Genomic DNA, 11,701 nt, shown 5'->3' on the forward strand with positions numbered 1-11,701 from the left:
TGCCCTCCCGGGGCGATGGAGAAGGCTGTCCACAAAAGCAGAAAAGGTAACTGGGAGATGCCCTGGGGACCAAGACATCGTCGCTTTTCTTCCTCTGTAAGATGGGAACGTCACACTCTTGGCCTGGGAGATCATCTCTCACCATCATTTGTTTGCCAAACGATATTTATATACAGGAAGAGCCCCCCCCCCCCTTCTGAGTTTTGACAATCACATGCCTAATGTTTAACCACCACCACCATCAAAATGTGGAAATTTCGCCACCTCCAAGATTACCTTGCGCCTCCCTTTGCTTCCAACTCCTTTCACCATCCCACCTCCTCACCCTCCCGATCTGTTTCCTATAGTTCTACCCTTGCCAGGGAGAATGTCACAAAAATGGCATTTTTGAGTCTGGCTTCTTTCACTTAACCCTACTGTCTTTAGAGCCTGGGCTTCATAGTAGCTTCTATCATAAGCACATTTAATTTGCAAGCTGAGGTTGTAACTCAGATCCTAAGATGCCAGTTCTCTGTTTGCTTAGAAGCCAGAGGCTCAAGGAGGGGATGACCTGTTCCAAATCGCTTTTCAGGATTAGTCTTTGAAAAGTCCCTGAAGGTGGTATTTTCTTTAAAGTACGTTACTTTATTTTTCAGACAGGGGGCATCTGCGGTTTGGGGGAGGGTGAGTTTGGCGGTAGACAAGGACACTTGCTTGGAGGGAAGGGCCAGGAAGCCAGCCTGTTCCCCACAGCTGTGGATGTGGGAGCAGGGGAAGCCCTTCCCTCAGCAGTGGGGAGGACTCTGGGCACCCCAAAACACCACAGTCACATGGATTTGGTAAAGGTTTGGCAAATAGCAATTTGCCACATCTCCTTAAGGAAAAGTGTGTGTGTGCGCGTGTGTGAGAAACATTGAAAGAGTGTACTGAAAACAAGTTTGCCCAGAAGCTTCCTGTGGACTAGAAATGAATCTCCTCAGAAGCTTCCTCTTGGAAAATACCTTGTTGCTTTAAATCACTCCTCAGTCTTTGAAACTTTTCTTGTGAGATTTAGTTCTGTAGACAACATATTTCAGCCCCTCCCTACCCATTGTCCTGGATTTTCCTCCCAAATGCTTTTTTTTCCTGCTGTCCATTTCCACTGTCACTGCCACCACGTTCGTAGGTGACTGCAGTAACCCTTTCATTTCTCACTCCGCCCTGGACCCCACAATCCATACAGCAGCTAACGGTTTGTTTGTTTGTTTGTTTGTTTGAATGCAGATCTTAGCTTGTCCTGCTGAAATTGCTTCCCTCTGCTCTGCCTTTGTTCCTCCTGCCTGCCCCCTACCAGCCTCCTTCATATTCTTTCCTGTCTCAGAATCTTGATCCAATTTGCTCCCTTCATCCTACTTTGCTTAAAGCTTTCCTATTGGTCCTTTCCACCTCAATTCAAATTTTCCCTCCTCTGTGAAGCCCGACCTGCCTTCCCGACAAGGAGGCTTAGGCCTCCTGTTGGCCACCGTCAGAGCTGTCTGCACTTCCTAGTATGTGTTACAGTTTGTTGTTCAACATATGTTTACATGATTCATTGGTAGTTGCCTCCTGCATGAGGCTGGAAGGTCCATGAGGGCAAGAAACACTTCTGTTTCCTTGCATCCTGCCTGCATCAGCAAGTACTTGTTAAGTGAATGGATAATGATAACTAACATTAAGTATGCACACTGTGCTGGGCACTGTGCAAAGCCCTTTCACTGTCTCCTTTAATTCTCATAACAACCCTCTGAGTGGGCATTTTTATTATCCTCACTTTATTGATAAGGAAACTAAGGAATGGAGAGGTTAAGTAACTGCCCTAAGAGCCTGGCTTTAGAACCCCAGGGGCCACTGTCATGCTGATGTCTAGGTGAAGGGCTAAAACAAATTTCCCTCTTTTGTAGGAAGGCACGTCAGCCTCAAGGTTAAGTCATCTGTCCACAGCTTGAGCAAAACTCAGCAGACCAAACTCACTGTGGGCAGCCTGGGATTAGGCCTGATCGTCATCCAGCATGGACCCTACCTTCAGATCACCCACCTCATTAAGAAGGGGGCTGCAGCCAGGGATGGAAAACTCCAGCCAGGTGACTGTGGTTTCCCCATGCCTCCCAACCCCTCCACCTCTGTCTCCCTTTCCATCTGCCTCCAGAGAGACTCAGGGTATTAGGTTTCAGTGTAACAATGATGATGATGACATTGTTTGAGAGCTTTCAATGGGCAAGCCGGTTGCTTTTACTTATATAACCCTCGCTGTTGTGTGGATTTTATTCATTGAATTCTTAGCCTCTAGGTGGGAGCTGTTATTATCACCCCCTTTTTACAGGTGAGGAAACTGAGGCTCAGGAGACTGAGTTCCTTGTCCAGGTTCACTCCCATCTGCCAAGTGGGATTCATACACAGGCATTTGTGGCTCTCTGTGGATAAAGATTTCTTTTGTTGGCAGTCTTAGTCATCATTAACATTTAGGTGCATGATCTCATTCTACCCTCCTGACAGTCCCTGAGGTAGATTCTGCATTGAACCACCTGGCAGATAAGCAATTAGAGATTTAGTTAACTTGTACTTCGTCACACCAAGGAGCGGGGATTCGAACCCTCTCTGTTACACTGTTTGTCAGCATTGCCCTGGTTCTCTTGTCTTTGGGTGAATGAATTTTCCATCCAGTTCAAGACGTGTTTTCCCAGTGCCTGCTCTGGGCCTCGTGCTGTGCTCGGGAGTCAGGGATGCACACTGAGCATAATGTGGTGAGAAGGAGAAACCATTCAGTGTGAGCTGGCCTGAATTCAGGCCCAGGCTCTGGCACTTTCTAGTTCTGTGACCTTGGACAGTCACTTAACTTTCCAGGCCTCAGTCACTTCAGCTCTAAGCTGGGATTATACCACCTTTGTCAGAGGTTGCTGAGATAAGTTTTATGAACATGCTTTGAAAAATACAGTGTTACGGAAATATTGACAAAAATTTCTCTTAGGCTGTTCTTAAAGATTCTCCAGACGTGTGTGTGTGTTTTAATTAACCAAAAATGATTGTGACACAGGAGCCTCCGATGTATTAAACCAGTGGTTTGTAACTCTGGTTCCCTATTAGAATCACCTGGAGACCTTCTAAACCAAAGACGCCTGTGGCCCATCTCCCCAGAGCTTCTGATTCAGTTGGTTTGGGCTTGGGGACAGGGCAGTTCATGGTTTAAAAGCTCCTCCGGTGATTCTAATTGCAGCTAGGTTAGGCGCAGTGGATTAAAGAGTTAAGTGGGTAAATGATGCTATAATGAAACAGTTCACCTCACCTTAAAATCCAAAGCATTTTCCCCGCATGTCGCTATTTGGTGCCGGGAAACAAACCGCTAGAGTGTTCTGGACTTTCCAGACTAAAAGAACTGCAGGACAGGTCCCGTGGACTGTTTCTGCTTGCTCTCCTTTGCTTCCCTGGGGTCAGGTGACAGACGCTGAGTTGATAACCAGAGTGCACGCTCACTAGGGTGGGACAGGAGTATGCCTTCATGCACATGAAGCAGAATCTCACGGTGGGGCTATAGCTCGTGGGCACCTTGAGGTCAGAGGTAGTCTTGAATTCATCTTTTAAATCCAAGACTTACCTACAGCACTGGCACGTTTATTATGCCTGTGCTTAATAAATAAATGGATAGTAAACGACTGTTTGTCCCAGGCATTGTGCAAGGTGTTTCCACATCTATTAACTAATTTAAATCTTTGTAACACTCCTGGAAGGTAGATAATGAAATACAGAGGGTTAGAGAGATGAAGTAACTTATTCAATAGAGAGCCAGGTGGGGAGGTCAGAGCTGAGACTTGAACCCCTGTCTGCCTAGAAAGCCCATACCTTTGACTAGAAAAGAGATTTCAATACAGAGTAAGTCCAGGGCCGCAACTCTCATCATGACAAGTCAGCCACTTCTCGTCAAGGTCAAGGTTTCTAACATTCTGTAACTCAGTCCTTTTGACAATGGTTATGAGGTTTTGAGAGGTGAGAGTCTTAGAAAACTGCTAATTTTTTTGACCCCCATTACCTCCAGTCCCATTATTTCTCATTCATGGGTTTTGAATTCCTCTCCTTTGGTGTTTCATGATAAGGCTTCATCTTACTTTCCTAATTTAGTGATAGTTTATTCTGGCTAAACTTTCAATTCCTTTTGGCCAATATGGCTTTAGCAAACTCTTATATCCAGAGTCTTAAGAAATTAATATGGCTTTGAAGCAAATACAAGTCATGTACTGGCCACCACTCTTCCCAGGCCACATTCACTCAGTAAGCATTTCCTGAATGCCTGCTGTATACAGGCGTCCTGCTAGACACTGTGGTATAATGATGAGCCAAACATGTGTGGTCTCTAACCACACAGAGCTATGGAATCTACGACCTTGTTGGGAGAGATGGGAGAAAAATAAGATCTATTTTTTCACTAGTGGCTTGGCTGCTGCAAAGTTGATTAAATGTAGGTAATCGAGACAAGAGTTTACATAATGTGGTTCCTACAGCCCATGAAAAACAGAAAAAAAAAAGTGTAATGGAATTGATATTCATAAATACCAAACTGGTGTTTCTTTATGAAGGGCAATGTTAATGTCTATTGCCAGAGTAATCACATTCGTACAGTGACACATTTGCTTTATAAGCCAGGACGGTCAGGGAATTAAGCTGTTTTTTTTCTGCCCTCTTGATAAAAGTCACCCTTTAACAACATAATTAAACAGAATGCCAAGCCATAGCTTTCAGATCTAAACACTCCTTTTAACATTAGGCAAATAAGCTCCTCCGGTGAGTATGTTTTTTTTTTTACTGTTGTAATTAACTTCCGTCGGGTGAACAGCTGTTTTAGACCGCAGAGTCTGCAGGTAGCTGGGAGAAGCCCTGCTTTATTCTGAAGTTGGCCCCAGCTGTTTTTTAAGACCAAAGTAGAGGATTTTCTTCACCCTTCTAAGTATTCATTTTCTTCAATACTGTGAACTTTCGTTTTTGATAGGATCTAGCACTATGGAAATTTGTCCTTGGCATTCCTTGGAGGCTGCCTCTGGGATCACATAATTCCCAATTATAGCACCGTGGGGAGTAGTAGCAGAGAAGGTACTTCATCTTGACTCTTCTCTGACCTTAGGCTTCATCTATCTTGGAATGAGGGTGATTGAGGGGCCCGTAGCTTCCCAGGCACAGAGAGGTGAACACATCCCTTGGGACACATTGGGGTCACTTTATCCAATATTAGCTATAAAGTTTCTATGACCATTTGGCGGGATGTTAGTACTAGTAAGAGCTGATGACTAAAATTTTACCCAGTGTAAGCCTGTCCTTAAAAAGCAATTTCTCTGTATTCCTTCCTCTCTTGCTGAATGCCCTTGTGGCAATCAGAGGGCTTCACTGCAAGCAGCAGAAAAGTTCTGTTAAGGCACTAGATTTAAAACATTGAGTCTGAAATCCCAGTCTATTTCAAAATTGTAGAATAGATAAACAAGATTATACTGTATAGCACAGGGAAATATACACAAAACATTATGGTAGCTCACAGAGAAGAAAATGTGACAATGAGTGTGTATATGACCATGTATGACTGAAAAATTGTGCTGAACACTGGAATTTGACACAACATTGTAAAATGATTATAAATCAATAAAAAATATTAAAAAAAACAAAAAACAAAAAACATTGAGTCCGACAGAATTGCCAGAAAGGCTGGAGAACCAGGTTTGGAAAATGGTGAGAGGACAAAAGGCCATGGTGCACCTGTCACCCCTCTGCATCTCCTGCTCCAGGTTCAGTGACCCAGGGGGCTTGCCCAATGGCTGGACCTAGTTTAGATGTCCATGCCCTAGCTGTTGGGGATAGGGAGGTGGGTACAACTGAATAACTGGTCTTTTAAACATCCAGTTTGGGGGGGTGTCCAGGGGCTTGCTGTCAAGATGTGACTCTTTCTATCTGTTGGAGGCTCAGAAGCTCCGTGGTTGACCATCACCCTTCCCTCCCTGTCCAGCACTGCCCTAAAGTAGGGGACCTTGCTGTCAAATCCCTTTGAACCAACATACTCTCTGTATGCACATCTTAAATTTAACTAAAGCATGCTAATTGTCCAGTGTTTCATGCAGAATGACTTGCTCAATGAATACTGCATAAGGGCACAAAGTAAAACGAAAGACTTGAAGTTTAAAATGGTCTGCTTCCTAGCGGAGGGCACTGGAAATGGCCAGGCAAGCATAAGAGAAAGTAGGTCATTTATTCACTTAGTGTGAGTGTTTTTTCCTATAAAAAAATAGCCATTTATTTTATTCAAAACAAACACATTTTTAGAATCCTCAAAGATGGTTCAGATTATAAATGGTTTTTCCCATGTCATACCAAGGACTTCAGAAATGTAAAAATAGGCTACCATACCATTACACTATTAAGAAACATCTTGCATGCATTCTTCATTATTCAAAGGACACATGTCACTGATGGCTATTTTTATTAAATAAAGGCTGAAGCCTCGTTTTGGTTCAAAATGAACCAACAATATGAGCCTACAAAGAGAAACACCGCACCAAAACAAAAACAAAAACAAAAACATCTCACAATAAAGCCAGAAACGGTATGATCCTTTTAAACCATTATCTTAATTTTACTGATTTTTCTTCTCCTTTTTCAGGTGATGTTCTGATTAGTGTCGGCCACGCCAATGTGTTAGGATATACTCTTCGAGAATTTTTAAAGCTTTTGCAACATATCACCATAGGAACAGTGCTACAAATCGAGGTTTACCAAAATTTTATTGACATACCCAAGGAATGGCAAGAAATATATGATTTAATCCCTGAGACCAAATTTCCAATAACACAGTAAGTAGTTCAATTTAGGAAATCTTTGTTATACTACAGAATCCCCCAGGGCCTATGAAGCACAGAGTCTTAGGTTTAATGTGAGAATTATCAGTTATACCATGTGGGAGGGATTGATGACACTGCTACTGTTTAGTGGGTTTGTAAGTCCTTTTGGAAAGTACAATATGCAGAATGGTAAAGGCAAGAGCCCTGGACACAGAGTTAAAAAAAAGAGACCAAACTATCCAGTGGAAACTCTGCCTCCAAACCTATACACTACATGGCTCCCTTTTCCAAAGTTAGCTCTTGAACATGTGCTGTGAATCCCATTTCCTCATTTGTCTTCCTGCATAGTCAACTTCTCTCTCTGGATCCTTCCTAATAACATTTAAGATATTTTAAAGTCTCTGCCATCTTAGCAAACCCCACCTTAACTCCACTTCCCTCTCCTTGCTCCTCCAGCTACTGTCCTGTCCTTTGACTCCAAAGCTGTTGAAAGAGTTGTATTAGACACTGCCGTTTCTTTGGGAGACACCACTTCCCAGCTCAGTGCAGGCCTTGCTTTCTTTCATCTCTAGGCTGAGAGCCCTTTTTCCGAGAGTCACCCACAACCTTTGTATTGCTGATCCTAACAGACTCTTCTCAGTCTTCATTTTGCTTGGCTTTTGAGCAGCATTAGACGCTTTACAACCTCCCACCTCAACTCTTGTTGAAACATCATTTTCCCTAGGCTTCTGTGATACCACACTCCCATGATTCTCCTGTTTCTTCTGGTCACTTCCTCTTGATCTCCTTTTCCCCAGCCTTGGAGTTCCTCAAGGTTTAGTCTTTAGCTTTCTTCTCTCAATCTCCTAAGCAATCTCACTGGTTCCTGTGGTTTCCCCACTTGATATCTCCATTTGGACGTATCATACGAGGAGCATCTCAAACTCATGACACCTAAAATCAAAAGCCAGCTCGCCCCCGCTGTCTTAGCGGGGGAGCATTTGCCTCGTCGAGTAAGTCAGAAATTTCAGGGTTGTGCTTGATTTCTCCATCTCCCTTTTCTTTACGTGACAAATGCAGCGCTCTGATGCAGGAGCAGCCCTTCCTAGTTCCGACTGGACTCCTGAGCCAGTTGCTGCAGTTGTACACGTCTGCTTAGTAGGTTGGGCTCAAGGAAACATGGCTGGGGCTTTACTGAAAAATGGCCCATATTGCATAGACATTACTTCAGGGAGCCCAGCTTACGGCCCCAGGGACTGATACGGCCCACGGACGTGCTTTGCTTGTCCTCTGTGGTGCTTGTTGTCAAAAGCTGGAGGCGCAGTCATCTGCAGAGAGCAAGGATACACACGGGGGGTGTTCCAGGGGCCAGCAGTAGTCTATTTCTTGACCTGCGTGGTGGCTGTCAAGGTGTTTATAATTTTTTTTTATTAAACTTTTTTGTTTGCACTTTTCTGAATATTTCAAAAAATTTTAAATGAAAAATATCTGAGTTGCTAAATTTACAAATCTAAGGTCTTTATGGAAAGAATCTTCATCTCTGGTTCCTCTTGAAAAACCAGAGGATGGGCTTGTACTCCCACGTGGTGACTGTGGAGTAGAGCTGGGTCGCAGTTGTCCCCTTCAGATCGGGTACAGACTGGGTAAAAAGTTCCCCCCAGTAACCAAACCAATCCTGATCTGATGAAAAAATCATTAATGACAATGGTGAACACTTACTCGTTGCTTACTGGACACTGCTTTACAAGCATTATACCATTTAATCCTCATGCCAACTATTTTTATTTATCATCATTTTACAGATAAGAAAACTGAATCCAATAGAGGGATGTATACACCTGCCAGAGGTCCCAGGGCTAAGTGGTACAGGTCTGCCTCCAGAGTAGTGATGTCCAGTAACTTTCTACGGTAGTAGGAAACGTTCCGTATCTGTGTTATCCCATATGGCAGCCACTGGCCGCAGGTGGCCATTAAGCCCGTGAAATGTGAGGGTTTGTAACTGAGGAATTTTAAATTTTATTCAAGTTTAATCAGTTTAAATTTAGCAGCCACTGGTCGCTGATGGACCCTGTACTGGGAAGTTCAGTTCTCTAGCCTGAGATTTGCTTACAGAACAACTATGTTTTAAGCACACAGTTTGAGATTCAGAGTATTAAAATCTAAGGATGGTTGGTTGACAGTTCAAAAGCAAGGAGATAAACACAGACTAGTACAACCTAAGTATGAGGCTAAACCCCACAAACATAGGGACAATACCAATCACCTTCTGAATCCCTTTCTTAATTAAGCAAAGTGCTTGTATAGAAGGCATTTTAGCAAGTTATGTGGAAGGGGGCAGGGCAGGGGCAGAAGTGTCAGGCAAAGGCTTATTTCACAAAGTCGCTGTGACTGTTTTTCAGGAGCAAACAGCACTGTGCGCACTGGAGAGAGCACTCCGTGTGACGCTCTGGGCAGGCCTAGTGTCATAGAAGTTGTTTCCAGCCAACCCCAACCCGCTGGCTTGTGGAGTTATTTCCTAATACCACTTTAGTAAGAACGTGGCCCTACCACCTGTCCTTTGCAGTGACCTAATACAGGGTTACAAAGGATATCCTTTGCAGTCTGAATGCAGACTCTTCTAGTCCTGAGACATTCTGAATCTCCTTGCACAGCACTAAACCAAGGATCAAAGAAAACTGCACTATTTAAAACTAGTGGCTCTCAGTAAAAATGACTCAATACCAAATGTGTATTGCCAGAAGAGAGAAACTTTAGGAAAAGCTGCGCCAAATTCTTTGGGGCAAATAAAACAGGCAGACCTCCAAGGATGTTAGTGGTAACACTAGGAAGTCTGACAGGTTGAGGGGGCTGGGGCAGAAACCTATTCCTTATTAGCAGGACAGAAAGTTCATAATTACAAAGATCTGATTTTGGATCTGTTGGGCAGTAGCACCAGAATGAGGGAGAGCCGGTGACAGATAGCATTTGTTCAGGAAAGTAATAGAAGGTGCAGGTACTGTAGGCACTGGAAGGAAGTTCAAGAAGCCTGTAGTTGACAGCAGAGTTTCAACAACCAAGAAAGCCAATAGTTGGGGCAAGTTACAAATAAATCCTTACAAGTTTTTGGATGGCAGTGAGGTGGAAGAGTGAATGATGAGACACATCTGGGTAGAAGGGTGTTCTACAAATCCTCACTTGTAAACCCAAACGAGAAGCAAAGAATGATGCTCATGGGAAAAAAAAGATGTAAAGATTTCCCAGTGGTTACCATGTGGAAGATATTTATATGAGGCCCCTATTTCTGGATGCTTCCTGAAAATCAGTAATATTCTGTTATTGCTGACTCCATGTGACCCATGAAGACTGAGTTCTGTGGAGGAGATGGCCACAATGACCTGTCTTTCTGGGTGGAGCAAAATTAACTTACCCTTTGAGGCCTGCTAATATTCTGGTCAGAAGTTGAGCTTAGCTAAAGTTCTGTGCAAAGCTTTTTAAAGCAATGTGAAATAACTTAGGGCAGAACTTGATTTACTTTTAGGAATGGAAACAAATTTAAAGGTAATTTTAAAAAGAAAAATGTCAACACAGAAAGGCGGTGCTAAAGCTGAACCGTATCCTTTATTTTATGAAACAAAGCAGGTTATAAGATATCTCGTTGGGTGATAATGAATGTTCAGACATTAAGAATCCATTTCATTCACTGTTCTTTTCATTTCAGCACAACAAAGAAAACTGAGCAGGCAAAAGATGACTCCACAAGCAGCGATGACAAAGAAGATGTAGTTTTAGATAAAAAGCTTAAGTACTATAAATATCCACGGTCCACCGGGCATCATGCTGCAAGGAGACCGATGTCTATCTCCAGAGAATGGCATGGATATAAAAAGAAGAACCATACTATGCGTGTGGGAGAAGACATTCACTGTGATGTGGTGATTCACCAAGATCACAAGAAAGAAGTGAGAGCCCCTTCTCCTTACTGGACAATGGTGAAGCATGACAAAAGCTCCTCGTCCTCCTCGGCCTCCTCCTCAGATGCATTTTGGCTGGAAGATTATGCCCAAGCTGAGGACAAGGGTCAACCTGTATCAAAGGATGATTAGGCCGCAGTTTGCAAATCCGTCATCACAGATGCATTTTTCTCAAAAACACCCAAATTTTGTGCGTTGCCACGTATAGTTCTGCTACCCTTACAGGAATATGTGCAGACTTCCCAGTTCTCCATCACGACCGTGTTGTAAAGCCTTTGGAGACCTTCAAAGTGATGTGCAGAGACTGCCCTGGGGTCTCACAGACCTCACAAATGATCTTGTTCCGATCATTATGATCATTCAAGTCCTTAAGACCCTCCTTTCTGAGAAGAATGTCTCGTCTTTTAGAAAATGCAGCAGAGGGAACCCAGTATCAGAATGTGTGAACATAGTAGAGAATTTTATTTTTTAAGGTAAGTACCACATTTTAATTTAGGTAGTTTCTCTTGTTTTGTAAACTTCAAGTACCCTATTTAAAAGAAAAAGAGAAATTTTTTTGGCTAGTTGTTTACATTAGAATTTCTGCCCCGATTTTCAGCCTTACTTTTACTTTGAATGTTGGGTTGATAGTTAACTAGTTGAAAGAGACAGGATAGGAACAGATGAGAGAGAAGAGGAAAGAAAACCAAATTCTGCCACAGTAAAGATAAACACAGAAAATGAAGCAGTGCACATACTGGATATGACTAACAGGGAATTTATATTTTTTCACAAATAACTCTATTGCAGAAAAGGCAAAAAGGGGGGTAAAATCCAGACCATTTAATTGTTCTTACCCAAGAGGACACATTTTTAACTATTTTTATCTTAAAAAGTCACCAATAATAATCTGGAAATACTTATTCTGATTGCCACTTAGCCTTAATTTTGATAGTTTCTCATGCTTCTGTACTTTATTATTATATTTCT

At 42.9% G+C, this 11,701-nt stretch overlaps 1 protein-coding gene across 1 annotated transcript; it reads left to right on the forward strand.

The window, feature by feature from the left end:
• On the forward strand, positions 1-11,388 carry PDZD9 (PDZ domain containing 9). The gene is made up of 4 exons (XM_006193139.3): positions 1-46; positions 1,899-2,078; positions 6,626-6,815; positions 10,480-11,388. Exons 1-4 carry the CDS (start codon positions 16-18, stop codon positions 10,862-10,864), a joined length of 786 nt encoding a protein of 261 aa, XP_006193201.2. The 5' UTR covers positions 1-15; the 3' UTR covers positions 10,865-11,388.
• Positions 11,389-11,701: the final 313 nt, after the last annotated feature.

Source organism: Camelus ferus, chromosome 18 (genome assembly GCF_009834535.1).
Source record: "Camelus ferus isolate YT-003-E chromosome 18, BCGSAC_Cfer_1.0, whole genome shotgun sequence".
In the NCBI taxonomy this organism is placed as follows: Eukaryota; Metazoa; Chordata; class Mammalia; order Artiodactyla; family Camelidae; genus Camelus; species Camelus ferus.